Source organism: Accipiter gentilis, chromosome 21 (genome assembly GCF_929443795.1).
Source record: "Accipiter gentilis chromosome 21, bAccGen1.1, whole genome shotgun sequence".
In the NCBI taxonomy this organism is placed as follows: Eukaryota; Metazoa; Chordata; class Aves; order Accipitriformes; family Accipitridae; genus Astur; species Astur gentilis.
This window is the reverse complement of record NC_064900.1, coordinates 1,677,104-1,699,766: the sequence shown is the minus strand read 5'-3', so window position 1 is coordinate 1,699,766 and position 22,663 is coordinate 1,677,104. Positions and strand designations below refer to the sequence as shown.

General features: G+C 42.5%; 1 protein-coding gene across 1 annotated transcript in view; it reads right to left on the bottom strand.

Moving 5' to 3' along the window:
* Positions 1 to 17,378, bottom strand: part of MAN1A2 (mannosidase alpha class 1A member 2) — a 138,089-nt gene extending 120,711 nt beyond the window's left edge. The window contains exon 1 of the mRNA XM_049824720.1: positions 16,449 to 17,378. Coding sequence (XP_049680677.1) covers positions 16,449 to 16,756 — 308 coding nt within the window. The 5' untranslated portion in view covers positions 16,757 to 17,378. The remainder of the gene's footprint in view (positions 1 to 16,448) is intronic.
* Between the last annotated feature and the right edge of the window lie 5,285 nt (positions 17,379 to 22,663).

The following is a 22,663-nucleotide window of genomic DNA, read 5'->3' as shown; positions in this document are numbered from 1 at the left end:
GGCCCTGGCCCAATTTTCTCCTCCAAATTCCTGTTCCTAATCAGGTACTTTTTTCCCTTTTCCACCCCCTATACTGGAAAAATGAGAATTGTATTAACTGAAGCAATGTCCTCTTCCTCATGTCTGTGTTCAAAAGGGGTACCACAACAAGTATGGTAGCTCCCTCCTTTTATACCAAGAGTCTTCTGCACAGCCTGATCTCCAGCAGTAAACCACAAGACTCCCACGGACTGAAGAAAAACAGCTGGAGAAAGTTAGCAATTTAAGGCAATAGCCATGATATTAGACAGTCTTAGCCCCAAAACTCTCAATTGTTCAAATATAAAATAAGTTGACAGCAAAAATACACATAAAGAGAGAAAGGCTACTGCAAAGTGAAAGTAGCAAACAGTGTATAATGTAGACTCAGAGATGGCAAACTTTCAGGTAAGCAGATGGTACTAGACTTTTCTGCATGGGAAACCCCCTGGCAGGTCCTACAGAGCTCTAACGAAGTGAGTACCCTCACACAGATGTTCTGTTGATGGAAGCTACCACATTTCCATAATGCTATTTTAACTCGCCCAGCCAGAGTTGCTTGGCACATGCCAGAAGCAAGAGTGCTTTAAATATCGTATTGGAAGTTCAGGCGTACTGCTCAGATTTATCTTTCTCCTCCACCTATAATTGTTACCACATAGCTATATGTTAAATCGATACCTCTATATCAGTGCGTTTAAAATAAGGTAGTCAACATGCAAGGTACCATAAGCCATGCACTAAAATGTTGTATGGCAAAGAGATTGAAGAGGAAGAGGAAAACTGTGGGATCTACCACAAGACTGATACAAGCTCTTCGTTACAGGGGAACAACACTACTAGGGGTGTGCAGCTTAGTCGAAACACAGATCTACAGCAATTTCTCTTGACTTGCTCCTCTCACCACCAAGAAACAGTTATGCATAACCCACCTGGCTAATACAGCATCAGTGCTAGTCAATTAGCGTTGCTGTGGCATGGGAGCAGCATTTAATTTATCTGAAAGACACAGATCAGCTCTTTGCACTGCAGGACTGCCAGGATCACACCACTCCCCAGCACTCCCTTCCCTCTATGTGGCAGCAGTTTAAAATGTAGTCCTGCTTCACGGAAACTGGAAGAATTATGGGGCAACAACGGGAAAAAAAATTAATTTTAAGTCAGTCTCAGAATATCAATAGCTTTCAGAAAGTATTTTGTGACAAGTTGTGAGAAAAACCCAGACAGGACAGGAGCCGCAGGCAATGTTCCATTGTTAAACACACTCCTTACTTATTTCAGGGGAAAAAAACAAATATATATATATATATAGCACTTATACTGTGAGTCAAAAGGATTTCATATGAGAGGACACAGACTGCAGTGTGGATATAATTTTAACAGTAATATTGGATTAATTAAAATAGAAATACTCTAAAAGAAGTTCTAAAAGTACTCTAAAAAAAGTTCTTCTCCCATACAGCACCCCTGGGACTGGTTAGAAGGAAAGAACAGCAGAGCTTTATACCTCTCTACTTAGCAAATCAGCCAAAACAGTAACTAAGATAGAGCAACAAAATACCTGGAAATCATGACGTACAGTCTAATCTGCACTGTTCCACAGAGCAAAACTGTATCTCATTACTCCCAAAGTTCTTTAATCTTGTCAATAAAGCAGAGGATGAAAGACAACTGTGTGACAAATTATTTAGCCTTCCAGGTGCTTTTAATAAGTTTCCACATTAAAATAATCCACCCTGCTAATAAACTACACAATTTTGATTCAAGAGACAGATAATTAGGTGTTAGGGGTTTTTCCATGTAAAAAAGACTAGAAGAGCAACACTGGATCGGTAACTCCCCACCCAAAAAAATATAACAATGCAAGGCTCACACTTACATGAGCTCAGTACACTTATGAATACGGAAAGCAGTTTTCTGTGCCTCAGAGGAGAATACAGTTCTCATCACGGAATCACAGAAATATTGAGGTTGGAAGAAACCTCTGGAGGTCATCTGGTCCAACGCTCCTGCTCATGCAGGGCCACCTAGAGCCAGTTGCCCACGACCATGTCCAGAGAGCTTCTGAATATCCTCAAGGATGTAGATATCATTACCATAAATTATGCAGTGGAGTTTCCTCATATGTGAGCAAACTGCAGAGAAAATGAGTGATAACCTTCACTCTCAAAAAGACACCTTCCCAGCTGCAATGTATTCCCAACTGAATTAACAATATTGTTGACAGCCAACTAGGTTAGTAAAATCCAGCACATAGCTGTGGCCAGTACACCCGCCCCGACAGAAAGTAAAAACTCTCTGGCCATGGAAGAGAGGAAAAAACCCAGAAGCCAAGGGTTGGAAGCTGAACTGCCCGGTGACGCCACGTTACTGTCAACAGGTACACGCATCAGGAATAGAAAAGTGTTGACCCTCAGCCAGTGGGGATTAAAATGACCATCTATGACCACAGGCCAGATACAATGAGGGTATAAATGGGGCCCCTCCAGAGGGCATTTTGAGCCAGTCCTCCTCGGAGCAGTGGGTCTGCAGTCAGGGACTCTCCCCTCGGGTCGGGACGCTGCCCTAGGTAACTCCTTGAGGTTGAGAGCCCTCATCTAGGTGAGCGATATGCACATTTTGAGTCATCATTTCTAAACCTTAAGAACTCTTAAGTCAGCTGTGTAGTACTAATTCCCCTTACATCATTGAGCCTGTGGTTCACTAATGTTATCAGAGTTCTAACCAACCTCTTTTATTGAAGAATAAAATCTGGTTTTAACACCTGCTTGATTTGATTGCGTGTGTCTCCATGACAGTAGTCTAAGGAATGACTGACCCATAAAAAAGGTAAGGATGTTAGCATCACGATGGTAAACGCAACAGACAGCAAAAAAAAAAAAGTATAAAAGAGGAGATTGTAATGTGTAAAATACTCTTACACATTACAACTAAGTCAGTTAAAGACAACTTGGCATTCTTTGGGAACTGCCGAGCAGATCTTTGTTCATACGCATCTGCAATAAATATACTGTCAGGACACAAGAAGTGAAAGAAAATACAGCAAACGAGCAATGTTTCAGCAGTGTGTATATATCTAGAACTCTAGTATAGTAGTACATCTAGAACTATCATGGATATTTTTCATAAACCTACAATAAAATTAACAGATTAAACTAAAGCAATGAAATGTTGATTAACAGCTATCAGTGCTATTTCCAGTACCAGTGAAATACTTTAATATTAAAATGTTTTACAGACTACCTATACAGGGTTTAGATGTATGCAACAATAGATGAGTTGGACACAAAATACTCTTGACATGACCAAGACAGAAAATACACAGAAGCACCGTAGCCCAGAACATGAACCTAAAACAACCTAAGAGCTTGGGATATAAAATGTCTCAGCAATTTGACCTTTGAATTGTCTTCATCAACAGACTCTCAGATTTTTCAGAGAGCTTTATAAACAGTACATAGTACACACTGTGTTATCTTCCTCTGTTAATTTGCTTAATACAATCACATATACATCCAGCATGTAAAGTCAATTTTCTTCCTTCTCCACCATTGCTGTAGTCAACTTTCTAAATTCCCAGCAACAAAATGCAGCTCATGGACAGCTGTAGTCGTATGTCTGATTCCTCTAAGATTAAATTAAAATCTGTTTCATTAACTCAAATGATTACGGCAACTTTCTTACCTCCTTCATGTAAAAGAGGTCATTTCCCTAAAAAAAATGTTATCCATAATATAACAGTACATAATTAAGAAAGAGATGACTCAAAGTAACATTGTTGATTTGACTAATGGAAACTCTGGAACTAGAAAACAACCCACAACTCTTTCCTTCAGTGGCTGTAGGCAACAAAATCATGTTTATTTTGAGAAGTTCAGACCCAATAGTTTCAAACATACTGGTCCAGAGTAAACAAGGATGTAGTCCCAAGATCACCAAACCAAGAGATTCGACTCTTTACAACCCAAAGTCCAGTGTGACCTTGGGCTCCGCTCCACCAAAACCAAACTGTTACTTTATGACAGGATACTTTCACAGCTGTAAGCCACAAAAGGTAGGAAAAAGAGTGAAATTGCTGAGACACCAACTTAATTCAAGAGAAAAATATTGACTCCAAAAGGCATAAAAATCTCAGAAAAAAAGGGGGAGTTGGAATATGTTGACTCAGCAAGATCAAGAATCAACCCACTCCAAGAATCAAAGGAGGTTGATATTTTCTTACCTTACACCTTCCAGGCCAGCAGGGACTCATTGAGTTGGTAAGCACACCAATCCTCAGTAAATAGCCTGACTGGCAAGTCTCTCTGCACAAGCCAGCAAATAATTGCTGTGTATCTCCTGCCTGAAGAACCTCTGTGTATGCTAGAAGATGCCAAATGCATACCCATGGCAACTTTATAGAGAAAGACTCTATTTCTGAAGATCAATGCTGTAGCAAATGCCACATCCTTGCAGCCATGGTCATGCATGGAAGTTAATATTAGTTGGAAGATCTTTCCAAACCTAAAGATGCTGCAAAATCAAGCACTCGGACTAGGAAACATCACCTTCAGTCATTATTGTTTTGGATTCCAGAAAGAAGGGATGGGAGAAAAAAATAAAGAACACAAACCATGGTATTTAAGATAGCTGTCAAAGCCTAGTGTAGCTTCCCTTCTTGAGGATTTCTTAAGTTTTATGGAGACTTTTATTTAGCCTTGCTTCTCAGAGGTTAAAGTTCAGTCATTCTTAATGGGTTAAAAGACCACGAGGCCATATTAGCCATCCATCACCACAACATGTCGAGACCACATCTAGCCTTTGTGGGAGAAAGGTTGGGGCAAAGGGTATCTGATCTGAAAAACAGCACGGCATAGAGGAACATAAGAAAAAATTCCAGGTTATGCTTCCATCCAATTCCTCCTATCCTTCCCTCCCCTCTCAGCCTTCACATCTCCACATAGCAGAGAAGATAGTGATGTCTCAGACTCCACGACCATTGGACAGCACTTGCCACCTTCACAGCCCTGTTTTATTTCAACTGTTGAGCACTGAACTGAAAACAGTAAGGTCAAATTACTAAAAATAAGCAACCGATTCTATAAAAAGGAGAGGTAGAGCAAAAACTGAAAATATAACACCAAAAACCATCTGCCACAAATGTTTTTGAACAGTTTGATGTAAACATAAGGCTTTCTAAATCTCAAAAGACATTCTATTTTAAGCATTATTGAACCCAACTGAAAGCTAGTGAGGCAAGGTTATGGCTGGTGCAGTTTAAGGCAATTTTTCAAGGCAGCTTGGAAGAACTCTACTTGCAGTCTGCACAGTTTCCAGAATTTTTTCTTATTAACAGAAGTCAGATAGAAAAATGAATTTGTTAAGTATCAAATTTAAGGAATACTTTGATTTTTTTATGCTTCCACATATTTTCTAGTTACTAGAACACTAGACAATATTACATAGTTTGCTTTCTTCTAAAAATTCCATACTACGAACCCATGAAGGTTCAAAACAAAATTGCTAGGGAAGCAAAGAACAGCAAGTAATTACGACTTACTCAAAAATCATACACACCACTTTGGAGTTCGGGCGGGTTGTTCATTTGTTTACTTGGTAGTGTATGAAAGGAAGCTCCATAGATAATTCCTTGGGTCTTTTTCCTTTCAAACTCAAAAGGCATACTAAATTTTTCCAGGATCACCACCAGCAAATTCTAGAGTATGAAAAATTTTGAATAAAATTACATAACTTAATGGACTAAATTGCAATCTTGTCCTGGGGATCGATCAGGTGACTTGCATCAGTATCTGAACCTCCCAGACCAAGGAAAGGTGGCATTTTCTTTGCAGTGCCCTAAGTTTCTCCTGCAAGTGTTCCTGCAGGTTACATTACCACTTGAAACGTCACATATTTCATTGAGCATAGTGATTCAGGCATCTTGCCAAATTGACACGAATATGTCAAGCCTCATTTTTCTTTGTAATAGCAGTAGACTGGGTGATCTAGTCCCACTGTAGTGTGATGGCCAGATGCTATTCTGAGAAAATTATGTCTAAAGAGGGGACGGGGCGTGTCAAGCAAACAGCTATGCATAACTCCAATAGCATATCCATCTGAATAAAATTAGTGCTCAAGTGATTTATAGAAACCAAAATAAACATATCAAAAGACTGCAAATGTACAAAAACCAGAGCAAACCAAGGACCTGGGGTTCACATGTTGTGTTCCTAACAAACACAAAGTCACCATAAGGCATTTGACTCAGTCAATAATCTGTTCCCATCGTCTACTTTGGCCAGCAAGCAGCTACCAAATGCTGCAATGCCAACAAAGGACTGGGTAAAAGCCAGCCAGAAGTATTCCAGGTTCTCTTCATCACTAGTTTTTTGTTGTTGTTTTTCACATCAAGTAATACCAAGAATGATGGGGTGATGTGGGGGGTTTTGTTAGGTTTCGGGTAAGGTTTTTTGGTGGGTTTTGGTGTGGTTTGTTTGGGGTTTTTTTTCCTCAAAAAGAGCTTCCTTTGGTTACCAGTACAACTTTGCATGATTCCCAATCATTCTGTTCACCAGTATCACTATAAGAAAAAGCTGAACCAAGTTCATAACAGAAGTTATTTATAAAAACTTCCAGTGGAAAAATCAGTCACCTCATTAGCCATTGGTTTTAAAGTTTCACATGCAAGTATTGAAATGACAGCAGTGACAACTGATTAACAGCTTCACTAAGCGGTTTATAGATATCACATATACAGATACCTTGGTATCCTTCCATAGGTATCAGTCCCTCAGTATAAGAAAGTTCCCAGACATGTTATAAAACTAAAAAAAAAAAAAATTCTGTTATCAGGGTGACAGTTAGTGCAGTACAGTTAAGTTCCCTTCCATCATCTGGGATGTGAATTAGTAATTCATTTCACACAGAAACAGGCATAACATTCATACTCTATGAACTTTTCACTGCCCTGATCTGGACCAGCTTAACAATTATAACAATTAGTAGATCCAACTTGACTGTTTTTAAGTATCTAAATCAGTATTTTTAACAGTTCAGAGTAACAACAACCAGTTAAAATAATGTGCAAGATATAGTGATAAAACCAAAGTTAAAAATTTGTTTTAATTCTTAGCACTATTTCTCATTTATTTTGATTTTTCCTATTTACTGGAAAATGGCTGTTTCACAGACTCATTAATATTTTAATTGCCGTGGATTCCATTGTCTCTAGAAGGTAGCATTATTCACAAAAGTAGAAATTTGAATTCCTTGAACACCCTTTATAACATCAGAACTCCATGATGCAGAAGAGCCCACTTACCCCTCTGCAGTATTTTCTTCTCCAGAACAGAACACTGTGCATTGCAATTCAGAATTCAATACATGCGTTACTTAATAGTTTGGAGAACACTTTCCACTCAAATAGAAGCCAACGACAGCAGAACAGATGCCTTTAGGAAACTAAGGATGTGTGATTATAGCACTGGGAAAACAGACACATGCTCGCATCATTTGCAATTATTAAGTTTAGAATTAAACAGTCTTCATTGTTTCCAAGATAAACCCGATTAACAAGAGATTTAAAAGGTCACTAGAAACATGGTTCTTAGTCAAACTAGTTCACGCTATCATTTTTTCAGGACTGAATTTTCTCTTTCTTTAGGAAAAAAAAGGGGGGGTAGGGGGGAGAAAAACATCGTATCTTATCCAGGAAAATAACTGCCCTCTTCTCTAAGAAGCATCTTTTCCACTACTTTCACCATCTCAAGCCCAGAGAGTGGTGTTTTTTCAAGTTTTGTTTTTAAAGCACAGAGCAAATTTTATGTCATAAAAGTAATGAAAACAAGCAGGAAGTTTGTCCTCCAGAAAGTCAGCTCTGGATTTAATTTTTTTAAATATACTACAGAAAGGATGCAAGCATTCTGGAGCAAAAGCAGATTCCCTAACTTGCATAGGGAAAGTAGGAAATAGCACTCAAAATGTAATGCATTTGTAAAGGCATACTACACATCCAGAAGAGTCTGCTGAAGAAACAGCACGTGCTGTAAAGCTGTTCTTAGGAGCCAACAAACCTAAACCATGAGTACAACCCAGTGTATTCAGCACAAGTTTACTTATCCAGCAGGATATTCAGAGCAAGAGCATGGCAGATGTGATCCTCCCCTTCCCACTGCAGGATTTAAGGGATATGCCACTCCCACAGACGAGATGTTTTTCTTACCCTTTGTGAGCACATTCAGTTTGATCCAATAAAAAGTAAAACGGATGTTTGATTTACCACTGATGGTCACCTGCTCATAAGTGGCCTGAGTGTACACTTCAGCAGTTAAAACATGTCAGCAGATCCCAGAGAAAAAGGATAACAAATTAATGAGAGGGAGAAACTACTTATGCAGCTCGCTTGTGCAAACTTCAAATGCCTTGCTGGCCTACAAACAGTACTAAACCTCAGCTGAGATGAATGTCATCTTGCAAAAGTCTTCCAAGTTGCTACCAGCACACATTAAATGTGAAAATTGACATTCCTGTGTGCTGGTGTTAATAGACACAAAGTAATCTCATTTACGAGCTCTTAAATCATTATACAGCAAGAAAATAGTTGCATCGTACGCACTCCCTTAAAGCTGTAATTTTGCTCATGCCATACTGATCAGATTACATAATGTTAAGCCAAATGAAAACCTCAAACTTGCTCTCTTGAATAGCATCATAGAAAATAGCTACCTGTCCATTGTAAGCCTCAATGGCAGCACTACAGCAAGGAGATGGAGAAGCTTTTGCAAAATCATCTGGTGGTTTAAGAGGTGACTACCACGTAAGAAAGCACATAAAACATTAATGAAACTAATGCTGAATACCATATGCAAGGTAATCCAGTTCATGACTTTGCATAATAAAAATATTTCAAAAAAATTAAGGCAGCAAGACAGAATCACAAACACAAGTCAACATTTGGGCAAATAAATCCTGTAAGGAGGAGAACTAACATATCCCCATACTTCATGCATCAATGGCCTTTAGCTTTCTGTCCTGTTTCCTACTGCCTCAGTAACGCACCCCATCGCTAGTGGCACCCCATAAAACCCAGCTCTTTCCTGCCACAGGGTTAATTTCCAACCACCCTTCTCCAGTGATCGGTGAAGAGCAGAGGACATGAGCTGCAGCTGGTTCAGAGGTACACTTGTGCAGACTGACTAGCAGCAGACCAAGTACCACAAATGACTCTGCAGCCCATAGCTGTGAATCTTCCTTCAGCACTGTCCCTATATAAGGTCTTTCACCCAGCACTGAGATACACACAAGATACAGAAACATACTTTTGGACAGGTCACCCTTTGCTGCTGATAGATGTTACAGAGGATAAAGATGGAATAGAGAACAGAACAGGGTCAGTGAGCCCTGCAGGTGAACATATAGCACAGCCACGTAAGCTTTGTTTGCTTAGGAGACAAGGTTAAAGATACCTTTAAAAAGCAGCCTCTAGCTTAGAAAAGAAGGTTAATAAATAACCTAAACCACATCTTCTCAATTTTATTTTTTTTCCCCAAATTTTAGAAACAACAGCATACCTGGTTGAGTACTCAAAAAAACAAGAATGGAAGTTACCACAGAAAATTGTCTTCCCCCCCCCCCTTTTTTTTTTTTTTTGAGACCTTCAAATACTAAATAATACAAATAATACAGACCTCCAGATCTTTACTGGAGTGAATGGATGAAGCTACACAATTTGCTCGGTACAGGACACTAGATCAGACAACAACATAAAGACAAAAGGAATCAAAAGCCTACAAATTTTATGAGCAAACATATATTACAAGAACTTAGCAATTCTCGAAGCTTGTCCCAGTATCTCCCTCCGCTCCGTAAATAAGCGTATTTGCTCTCAATACAGTAAGATAATAAAGTAAAATCTATTTGTTGAATTTGAAGACAAATAGCAGAAGTCATATTGATCAAATAAGAGGTAAATAACTACATTGTAAATGCAGGTACTTTGGAAAAGTTACAATCATACAGGACATTTAAAGCCCTCAGACTTTTTATTGCAAGGTTTGGGGCAGCAACAGAAAGGTACTACTGATTTTTCCCCTTTCTTGGCCTTACTACCCTGTTGGCCTGTTGAACACTTGTCTCCCCACAAACAGTTAACTTGCAACAGAACTCTGAATTTTAGTAATTAAGTGATAATCTAGTTTATGAATTAAGACAGATGATAGCACTCGCTTGAGCCTGCAACTGGAAACAAAGGGAAAAGAACAAATCCCACAAGCTATATCCAAACACATGCCCTCAAGTTCTCACTTTGTTAGCCTGAATAACTGCTGTGCAAAACAGCTGCCTGCCCATCAGACCAGGCTTTTCTCAACATTGAGAGCTGTAATAATGAAAGCGTGGGCTGGTGGAATAAAAGCACTGACTGTGTTTTGGACTTTATGGGCTTCTTGGGGAAGGACATAAGAAGAGAAGAAAGGAGTTACAAATTTTTTTCCTCTTTGCTCATTCAGTCACAGTTCAATTGTTATGAAAACATGTACACATACAACACATGACGCCACCAAACTTGTAATTAGTTTTACATACATTTGTTGTAAGGAAGCAAAAACCCGTAACACAGAACTAGCTGAGTAGGATCGAGATGTTTGTATTTTCTACAGGAAAGCGAGAGGATCAGAACATGGGAGAACTCTTGTAGTGCAATATGCCCACAACTAGCCGTGCTGCTTACTATTGCCTGCACTGCTACCATCATAAAGCAACCCACATTTATGCTAAAGTTCTTTTGAGATTTTAATCTACAAAACTTCGAATGAACCAAAGTGCTACTGCCTCCCACCCACTAGCTGGCCTAAACCCAGCCAGCAGGCTTTCTGCAGTTTTCCCACGCCTGATTGTTTTCCAGCATGTAGACAAAGTGTAGATCATGCAGAAGACCAACAAGTTAAAACTTTTTTTAATTTTTTTTTTTTTTTTTTTTAAACTGGAAAGGATAAGAACTGGAGAACACCAGCTCTCGACTCTTCTCTTTCATAATACAGGAAATACTTTGACAAACTGGAGTACAGCAAGATAACTTGAAGAAAGCAGCACTCTATATATGATGTAGGCTGTTCAGCAGATGGGGGGGGGAGGAGGGAGGATATCTAGACAGATGGTCTGGAATTTGCATTTTGTAATTCGAAGATGAAAGCATTTCCCAGCCTACAACATAATGCACTAATTTCAGCAGAACCTTAGAAATAATACAAGGGGGTACCTCTCCCACAGTCCAGTAAAACTTCAGGAGAAATTCAAATTGAGGTTAAGGGTATAATGTGGGGATTCCAGAAGAAATCAAGAGAAATCATACTCCCAAAAATCTTCAAGTACCAGCATCATTTCTCAAGCCTCTTCTCAAAATGGAGTCCAGAATAGAGAATGACATGTGGCTACTAAAAACTCCAACTGAGAAAAGTCTCCAGATAAAGATAGCCAGTGTTCTGGCAATACCTTCAACAGCTGAAGGCTGACACCAGTTAATGACTTCTTTGCCCTAGACATAGGAGATGTTTCTGAACCCCGACTTAGAAGCTACTACTCCTGCCCTCTTCAGCTCCATAGGTGTCACCACAAGGACCTGTATCTCCTGCACCCTAAAGACGCTTTGCTTCTAGATCAGCTTAAACTCAGTGCCCACATTTCAGAGAGGCTGTGGCGTCTACTCTGAAGACAGACTCAATTTCACGCAATGAAAAATTGGACAGAGAAGGAATTGGGGCCCAGACCCTACAGTGGCTCCTGATTTTTCAGGGGAAGAACCAGGTTCTCTGAGTCACAATAGCAAATACTCTTAATTACACTAATGAGCTGCGCCTCAAGTAAAGTTGGGAAAGGAAGAGCAAAGAGCACTTTTATACTTGATGGCATGGCAGAGGATGACAGGAGACACTGATCCCACTGAGTAATAGAGGTTAAATTATCTCCTCTGCCCACTTCTATTATGGCTAATTAAGTCATACAGACCAGAGAAGATAAAGGTATTCAGAAGCAGCATATTAAGCCTTTCATGTTTCTTTAAAAAAAAAAATTTAAAAAATGCAGGATTTCAAAGAAGAAATTAAGACTGAAAGCTCTTCAGAATAATTTTTGTTACTTTCACCTCCTAAAAGTAGAGCCGGCAGCCGCTACTGCCGTAGAGCCAAACATATATTGAGCAACAGAAGAAAGAGCACTTTTAGACTATTGCCATACAGCTGCTGACCCCAAACTGGTCATATCAGACTGCTGAGCTTATATCTTTGCATAACACAGAAGTCAATATTCCTTAGCTTGACAGAAGCAAAGTCAAAGGTATGATTTACACTGATCTATACCTACTCACACACAGAGGCCAAGGCAGTTGAGGTGGTCAGTTGTATCAGCAGCACCTGCTATCAATCTGATGGCATGAGGGCTGGTGCGTGTTTTGGTTTTTTTTAAACACAGGCAGGAATTATGACTCGAAGTAATACACAGGAATCTAGCAGCTGAAGATACAGCTCTGCAAATTCTGAAGGACTGAATTGTTGGCACAACAGTAGTCCAAGTGCTGTTACAAAGCGGCTTTGCAGCTTTGAGCTCATAAAATTACATTATTCGTTGCCTTAAGATTAATGTACTTTTACCACAGAAATGATCTTAACTTTCGTCAAGTAATATAAAGAGCCACTGCTCAACACATCATTAAAGAAACAAGTCTGCTCAATTTCCATATTACAGATAATCTTATTTAAAAAAAATTATGATAAATCAAGAAGATTACAGGACATCTGCATTCTCACTCATTTACATGAGATGCCAAGAAACCATAAGCATGTTTTGTTTTGGTTCCAAAGCTACCTTTCAGACCTGGTACTGAAGAATAAAATATCTACAACAGCTGGAAACTAACTGGGTAGTGAGAAACACCTTAAGTGGTTTAGTGTGGCAGGGGAGATGCAGAAGTTTAGGAGAAGTGACAGTTAGCTAAAACCGTGTAACAAATTTTGAGTGACGCACAAGTTTGTTTGGCAAGATGTGTCTTCAAAACTGTGCTGCTCTCGTTCCAGAACCTCTGCAATATCCTATTTGAAATGGAGAGAAATTCATCTTTGGGAAATGAAATCAATTTTTAAAAAGCGTGTGTATGCACATATCTTCACAAGTCCTGGACTAGTCTTTTCCATTCTCCCTCCTCCCAGAGGCAAAATTTTGTGGTACACCTTTCCAACAGTATTAACCCATTCCTCATGCATTATCCTGCAAGTGCACATGAAGAGCTTAGCCATGAAATGAACAGCTAAAAATAAGTACTAACTTGCACTACAGGCCATCCATTCCCCAAAACATAAATAGCAGTTTTATTCCAGATTTTAAACATCTTCTTAAAAGAAAGTAGTTTTTCTTTGGACAATAGGCAAGGACACTGTCACCCTTGAACAAATACTTAAGACCATCAGGAAGGGAGTGGGGCTTCCCCCCCTCTTTATTGCTGGAAGGGGAGACGTGAAGAGGGACAGGAGCGGTAAAGAAAAAAAACCCAACAGGTTAATGGAAGATGCAAAGTGAACATTGCCAAGGGGCAACCACTGTAACAATAATAATAAAAACACTCAAGAACATCAAGGGGGCCCAGGGGAAGAGGTGGGAAAGCAATGTGAGGAATACAGAGAAGGTCCAGTGAGAACCACTGTTGGTACACCCAACACTAAAGCACGGCTGCATGACAACCCTCTACCTACAGCATTGCTATGTTTTGCTAGAAGATGGAAACACGAATATCCTCCAATAGCCTACAAAGCTCAAAATTTAAGGGGCAGGGGAAAATGAGCATTAAAATATTATAGTCTATACACCAAGGGAGAAACATCATAATGATATGTGGGTTTTATCATTTGATAGAGATCAATATGAGCATCCACAGAAGAAACACTTTCCTTTAGTCACTAAATCAACACACCTGTCATTTCATGATCAAGTATATATTTCATATGACCTTAGATCTCTGATCCGATTTCTTCTGAAGACCCACAATTCTTGGAAATAGCACTTGTCAATCTATCATCACACTTCACATCTTAGACCGCATCCTCCTTTGTATTACCAGTAGGTTAATTTCTCTTGATCTTTTGTACCATAACTCCTCAGCACCATCCAAAAAGCAACACTTACAGAGTAGCTGCCACTTGACTTTGCTCCTTGATAGTAAGAAGAAAGTTTTCTATCCCAAACTGAGATAACAAGTAATTTAGAATTCAATGCTGAAGACCCTATACTTCCTCAAAATACCATCTGTCAATGTCCCTGCAACCCAGGAGCAGGAACTGAGCAATGAAAATGGCAACAGGTGTTTTCATTTATGGAATACAGTCACCACAACAGCTCCAAGCTAGCAAATAGCCTGTTGATAATACTATGTGGTAATAAGTCAAACACGTTGCTCCAACAGTAAAGCACATAACCTTGCTTCACAATGCATATTGTGGCATTCACACAAGTGCCTTACAAGCAGGTTAAGCAGGCAGGCTTTTTTAGTAGTTAAGTTATGCTTGGAGTGATCCAATGGTTTGCAGAGTTAAAACAACATGAATAGTATCTATTCTTGCTCAGATAACAACTCAAAAGGCAGCAATAAAAAACTGGACACGACAGGGACAATTTGGGGAGGGGGGGAGGTACACACATTGATATCTAATGGAGGAACCATAGAAGCGTTAACTGATGACAGTATAACCGCTTCATTTAAGAACAAATCCCAAACAAGCAAAATGCATTTAGCTCCGGCAGTTGTAAGTTACTACTTATCTATGGGACAGAAAAAATTAGTACGCACTTCATTACTAAACCTGTATCCTCCGTAATTACGCTTAAAGAGGAAACCTGAAAACAACCCACATAAGTAGGTTAATCAAGAGCATCACTCTAGAACTATCGGCATCAACAAACTCCTTTTTCTACAGCCCATCTACTGGGCAACAAAAGGTACAACAGTCACAGCTGGAGTTTTGAAAATTTCTTAACTCTTCTTTTTGTATCATCTGTCTTCTATTTTAGACCCTGATTTTGACTGCATGTACCACCACAGCGACTGGGGAAGCTAAGAAATAAGATCACAAAAAACAAAAAGTCTGTGAAAGATGAGAACTTCAGAGGCGTATTAGAGAATGTCTAAACCTATATTTTGTGCAACATTTAACTGCAGCAGTGACTAACATCATAGACAAAAGAAATCCTTGTTAAATATTAAGCATCCGTGCCCTTTCCGTTAGGGAGAAAGGGCTCATGACAAGTGCCCCAAGACATCCAACGGCAAAGATGCCTTAAGGAAAAATACCATAGTATTCAGGTAGTCTTTATCACCCATAACACATGAATAAAAAGAGGCAATTATACCCTGTCCTTTTAATCTAGCACAAATAACCTTTAAATAATTCTTCTGTCATGTCAACAGGATATATTTTAAACTGTTCTCAAAGGAACACTATCAGCATAAGTAACCTTTCTTTAAATTTCACCGTATTACTAGTTTGAGTATGGAAGAGCATATATTTTATCACCCATCACCATCACATTTTACACATCCTTGACAGTGAAGAAAGATCAGTCAGCTTCCCTGTGATCCAGGCACTAGGGTAGGATTTAAGCAATTAAAGTATGTTAGCAGCAAACATACTGTATAACCCTCATTTAAGTTTTTTCAATCTCAGTTTTGAAGGCTTAACTTCACATGACCCAGTCTTGAACATTTAGAGGCTTGCATGGCACAAAGCTTTAGGTGGCCCCAAAAAGCTATGAGCAGCGTGACATTTACCTTTGCTACTCTTAACTACTATTTTATCTCTGATTTCTTTACACTGGCAAACGCAAACAAGGAAACTTAGCCACCCACACCTCCAATTGTCTGGAACAGCATTATAACGAGGGATTTTTAAGGGCCAGAAGAGGCGATTGTGCCATCCACACAGCCTGCGTGTTGCAGGCTGACAGTCTCTGGGTCACAGCATGAAGTCTTTGTCAGATCAAAGTTCTCGCTGCACTATTCAGCAACAAGCAGCTGTTTTGGGTGAGCACATAAAAGCTATAGAAAAGATGCGGCAGGTTTTCAGTCACTGTCTCCACAAATGCCGGAACTTAACCCCCTTCCTTCCACGACCGACCCAGGGAATGGGCTCGGGCGAGGAAATAAACCGGTCGCTGGAAGAGAGCTCCTATTTATCCTCCCAACCCTGGCTAGCCAGCAGGCTAAATCCATGCCGGAAAAGAAAACATGGAGCCACAGCTACATATGGCAGCTGGAGGACACAAGGCTAGCGCTCACAAGTTGATACACGCCGGGAAGGACGTGAGGATGCCGGAGCGAGGAGCGACAGCGGTGCGGGAAGGACCTATTTTAACGCATCTCCCCTTCCACCCGCGGTCCCGCTCCCACGGGGGGCCCGCTGGCCGCCGTTACCTACCTGTGCCGGTGCTCGTCGTGCCCTTGCCCGTGGATGAGGAAGCCGCCGAGGTTCTTGCCCCCTTTGCTGGTGTCTACATGAGGAATGAGCACATCCTCCAAGCCCAGGTCAAAGCGCTTGTGCTTCGAGGAGTCGGGGAGGAAGAAGAACGCCCCGAAGCACAGGGTGATGAAGGCACTAAGAATAAGGAGCAGGATAAATTTTTCGGAGAGTCTCAAGGTAGCCCTGTGGTGCGGGAAGGCGGAGGCCCCCAGGTTCAGGGGGGGCAACCTCCGCCCGGAGAGCGGCAGCAGGGCGGGAGTGGTCATCCTTCCGCTAACGACCACCCGGCGGGGCCCGCCTCAGCCCCTCAGCAGCCCAGCCCGGGCCCGGCTCCGGCTCGGTTCGGCCACCTCCCGGCCCGGCGCTGGGGCTGAAGGCGGCTTCACCATCCTCCCCACGGGTACCGGGCCGCGTCCCCCCCCCCCTCGCCCGCCGAACCACCGAGCGGGGGAGGCAACGGGAGGGAGGGGAGGGGAGGGGGGGGGGCCGGGCCGCCTCGACGGCCCCCGCCCCCCCGGGGGGGGGGGGGGGGGTTGTGCTCGGCCGCCCCGCTACCTGCGCACCGTCCCTCTCCCTCCCTCCCTCCCTCCCTCCGCCCCGGGGGCCAGCAGGGCCCCTGAGCGGGCGGCTACCGGGTCAGCGGCGCTCCGCAGCCGCTCGGCTGCGGGACTCCGCCACCGGCGACAGCGCCGAGGAGAAACAAGGGGCTGCTGAGGGCCCGGCCTGACCCTCGGCGTCCCTCCGCCCGCGTCCCTTTAGCCGGGCCGGGCGGAGGTTCATCCCCGCCGCCCCGCTGACGGAACGGGGCCGAAACGGCACCGGGGAAACGGCCACCGCGATTCCACTCAGGACCCTCTCCTCTCCTCTCTCTCCCCGCCCGCTCCTCAACGGCGCCTGCGCGGCGGCGGAGCGGCGCAGGCGCCGTTGAGGGAAGCGAGGGCTCGAGGAAGCCGCCGCTGAGAGAGAGCCCGCCTCTTCGGCGGGAGGGGCGGGGCTTGACCGCGCTCTTCTCGGAGGGAGGGAGGGGGCGGCTCGGCCGGGCAGGGACGGGGTAATGGCGGGCAACGGCGGGGCAGCTCGGTAGCCCTTTCCCGACGGCTCGGAGTTTGCCGCCCCCTCCCTCCCCCGCTGCGGGCTCCTAAACGGCATCTTGCGCCTCACCGGCTGTGGCAGCGCCGGTGTCTCTTTGCGACCGCGCCGCTCTTAGGCGGTTAGAGGGTGGCAGGTCGGGCCCCATAAACGTGAGGTGGTTTTTTGGGGGGTTGGGGTTTTTTTTTGGAAAATAGCGCGCAGATCTGGTTTAGCGCGGGGTCCTCTTGGGGACCTCGTGAGGGAAAGCCCCGTGGGGGAGTAATATTTGTCTCTGACACGACAGACGCGTCCCTTGGGAGCCGCGCGGAGCTCTGAGGCGAGCGCGCGTCACGCCACGCATGGAGGCATCGAGCTGTGTCCCCCACCGCCCCTCCGTGTAATTTGGTTTATCGTAAGGGGCTCGGCCTGGGTCGGCTCTCCCGAGGGCTGTGGGTCTTCCAGAAATAGTGCCAGCTCTAGTGACTTTAGCTGTTTGAGCCATCCAGCTCCCCGAGCCGCTCATAAACCTGCAGGGATGCTGAGGCAGGAGTGCTACGAGAAGGGGCGTAGGTGAAGTAACGGGCAGAAAACAGATCTGAATTGCCCTTCGCAAATACGAAACGTGACTGTTTTACCCTTCACAGTCACGGCTTGCTGCCTGCAGGCATGCACACAAGGCAGAGTTAGTTCCCCGGTCTGTAAAGGGTTTCATCCAAAAGCAAAAGGAAAGGTGGAGTAAAGGCCTGAGCAAGGTAGCTGCGGGAACAGGATTCAGAGGAGTTAAAAGAACATAAGCAGGTCCGTAAGTTTGGGAAACAAGTCACACCTGCCGCTTTTTTCAAAGTAGGGTGTTTTTCACCTTTTACAAAGTTAACCCTGTTACTGGAGCCTTGAGTACTCCCTGGTTATGGAGAGCAGAGTGTGTTTAGTGAACCTGGCAGATGAGGCTGAATCCCAGCCAAGGAAACATAAAGGCAGGGGAGATGACAGGTCAGTTCAGCATGCTGAGGTGAAGTTAGCTGGGCTGGAGAGGACTTCCAAGGTGGAAGGCAGCAGCCTCAGATAGTGGTAGGACCGGTAAGTTTTGAGGCATGTGACCTGCAGGCAGACAGAGCAGGCACGGAGCCAAGAGTGGCTTCCACTGCCACTAACACTGCCAGCACCCATGAGTGGGGTGCCCTTGATTCCAGTCACAGCAGCTGCTGGTATCTGAGCAGAGCAGGTCTGATAACAGACCTAAATGTCTGGTATTACTGTTATCAGTCTTATACTTTAAATATTTTGAATCTTTGGGGAATTATGCTGGGCTGTGGAAAAAAGCATCCCAAGTCCAGCTGGATGTGCTGAATTAACGAAGGTTAGTGCTCAGCTTCTGGTCTGAGTCTGGTGTACTATGGAAATTAAGCCCTCAAGAGAGGTTAATTTGGGAGGATTCCAGGGAGGGAAAGCAGCTGAGCTAGTAAAAAAACTCTGGCGGTCAATGTAGTGTCACAGCTGTGGGTGGGTCAAAAAAAATGAGATTAATAAACACTTAGGGTCAGTCAGGTTATCTGAAGTTAATTGATGAAGGTGAAGGAGGCCATCTTCTACACCAGATTAACTCTTCTGCTCTGATCACTCCTTATGTCCTCACATCCAAGCTATGTATCATGCCTTGCTGGATCTTTTTGCATAAAGTGTCAGAGATAATGGCCTTTCCCATCTGTCCACCCAGCTAAACTCTTCCATCAACTTATATTTTTGCTTCCGCTTCTCTGTTTTTTACAAAGAGGACCCACGACAATGCCGTGCAGCAGACAGCTGGACCCTGCTCACTAGTCTTGGACTAGTAAAAAACACAATGAAGTGAGAAACTCTGCCAGGAGGTGGTAAAAACCAAAGAGCCAGTGTCCGACAGAGATACCAAAGAGAGAGCATATACGAAAAGAGCTGTATTATCAATGATACTACAATGCACTCCAACCAGTACAGCAACTAATCCTAACATTTTATGATGTTACTACAGGATCAACAGGCTTCAACTGGTCTGTTGGGCATTTCAGCTGTCTCTGAGTTTTGATCTGGTAAAGTATCTTCAAGTCTTCACGTGTTAAATTGCTTTCTCACACAGTCTGAAAAAAAAGGATCAGTCCATGAAGACTTTTGTTCTTGTCTTTTTGCCCTTTGCTTCACTCTTCTCTGCCAACTGCTAGTTTCTCTTTTGCTTTAAAAGACTGAGCAGAAGCTTCCAGTTTCTTTATAAAATGTTTCTTTGTGTTTAGCTCCTTGCAAGGAAGTGACATTTCTGTAGGGTTTGTAGTTAATGATGACCTTTCCAAATTCTAAAGCATCTGTGTCTAAACCACGATGAAGTTTTGTATTTCTACAATTTTATGCTTGTTTTGACTTCCCTACTCTTTACCAAAGTCTAAGAGTAATTTTTCATCCTTTGTTTCTGTCATACTGGGTAATATACATATCCCTGTAAGTCTGCCAGTGATTTTCCACGCTGCAGTGGTGTTGCTCTGTAGCTGAACAACATTAAATATAGAACTATATTGAATTAGTTGGTTTTGTGAGCCTGTGCTACACTATATAGATTCCGCATCTATTAGTGTTTTCTCAGATATGCCCAGAACATTCTTAGAAGTGTCCTGTGCTGAAACTTAAAGGTTTTCACAGGAACCAGGGATTTCTTGTACTCGCTGCCTTGTCTTTGATCAATTACTAATGTAACTGGGAGCTTGAGGTGCAAAAGTGCTTGATCATCAGCACTAAAGTCACTGTATTACCACAGGCCAATATTTCTGGAAAGTTATTAGGGTAGTTCACATTTTTCAAAGGTAGACAAAGTAAGTCCTGTGCAATTACAGATCCATATCCACTTATTACTTCTTTCTTCTTGAAATGACCACAACGATCCCTTCTAGCATCACAATCTGGGAACACAGTCTGCAATCATTATTTGCAAAGCCGCCTCTTCAGTTTTCTCCCAAGCCCTTTCCAGCCTTTCCTCTGGCCCCCAGGTTCCATGGAACATCTGACATATAGCAAAAAATGGCATTAACGTCCTCTTGGACCAGATGGTGACTGGGCTCTGGTGAGCATACTCTTTGTGAAATCTAGTCTCTAGTGGCTGCTGTGATCTGTCTTCATGTTTCTCATCCTATCCTTCCAATCATTACTTCTTTGGAAGAGACTCTTCACCCGCAGCCAAGCTTCGTTGCAAGACTTGGGTCTTTGGCCTATTTCCCTGCTCTCTATATACCTCCTCCCTGTGTTGCTGAATGTATGTAAGCATACATTTTCCTATTATTTCTAATAATCAACCTCTCCAATTCAGATCCCGTTTTGTTCCAAACAACCCCTACCTTTAGATCTTTTTGAGGAAGACTAGCCCTTGCTCATCCTCAATGTGGCTATAGCAGGATGATTAATATTGCCCTAATCTCATTCTCCTACTTCTTTTCTTGATCAAGGTGGAGAACACAATCTTCTCATAATTCAGACCTATAACCCATGCATGATCTTCTGCTCTGAATTCTCTGTACGTACTCACATCCAAGTTCTGAATCACACCTTGTTGAGTTTTTTCTGTGTAACGTATCAAAGATACGGACTTTCCCATCCATCACCCCAGCCAAACTGTTCCACCTAGGCTTTGTCTTGCTTCCTTGCCTCTGGTTCTTACAAAGGCAGTCTTGCACCTTTCCAGTCCATTCAAAGTGCTTCTGGAAAGATGATTTTTTTTGTGCGATTGCCCTTGTGTCACTTCAAGCTTTGCATCCTCCCAGTCTTTCCTGACATGCCTCCCCCCTCTCCTAGCATTTCTGATTCATCACTAAGACACCAGCTCCTCCTACACCCAGTTGGCCTATAATACCAGCCTCCAGCACCTATTTATTAATGTTTCAGGTATGCTTTCTTCTATGATTCCCTAAGGCACAAAAAGACTTGCACATCAAAAGGAAGTTGGGAACCATGAAAGAGTATTAGACAATACCGGTAAATTTGCAGCTATGAAAACTGAACTCATGGCAACTTCTGTAGAGAGACACAAAATAGGCGTAAATACCAGACTGTAGAAGAAAATGCAAGGTCTACAAGTGTGTGTTGGCATCAGTAGCAGCATTGCCATTCTTTGGCTGAGAAAGTGAAAATAAGCTATCCAAAGATGCTCAGAAAAAAGGGTCGGAAGCTGCATGGCTTCAGGACCTTGAGACCAAATAGTTGCCTGTAGTGTGTACTGGGAAGACCATCCCTAAATTATTGGAGCTTGTTAAACATATGGAAGAGATTGTGTAACAAGTTAAATATATCATCTGCATGGTGGTCTAGGTTTGCACATGATGGGACTTGATGACTGAGGTTGTCCCTGGAAATAAAAAACAAGCTGATCATTCAGCTGGACACAAATCTCACACATTTGACGTTTTACATCCAAGCACAATCTGCTTTAAAAGAAAAACAGGATTTATGCCCCATTTGTGCAATCCTAAAAATAGAATGCTAAGACATCTTTACGATAATGGAGATGAGAAATTTCTAAGTAAATAAATTATAGCTTCCCGTTGCCAAAAGTTTATTACAGAAATGAGTCAAGATAAAGATTTTCAACATTATAAAAAACAAGTCAGAGTCCTCTTAGAAACATAATTTAAAAACCTGGCACCCACTGCCACAGGCATGCTGAGATGGACAACACTGAACAGTGGCAGATCAATCAATGTTTGAAAGGCTCATGTTTTTCTTAAAATTCCAGACCAGGTCTGGTAACCACTACAGGGGAGCATGAAAATCAGCTTCATATTTCACAGTGAAGTGTTCTTCCATTCTGGAGAGGGCAGATTAAAATTTGGCTAGAAAAGAGAGAGATTCACTTCCTTACAGCTATGTTTTGGAATATCTGCGTGTCCCTGTTCCTCTACACAGATCGTCATGCCTGTCTCAATGAGCCTCCCTGCAGGCATATGGGCCCAACTGCACTGATTACTTTGCAGAACTGGGGGTTAGAAATTACAAAGCCACATGCTTTATAATTGCAAACTCACTAACTTATCCCAGTCTCGTTCAATGATCTTCTCCTTCCCAGCAGGGCCCATCTGTCACCATTTCACTAACTC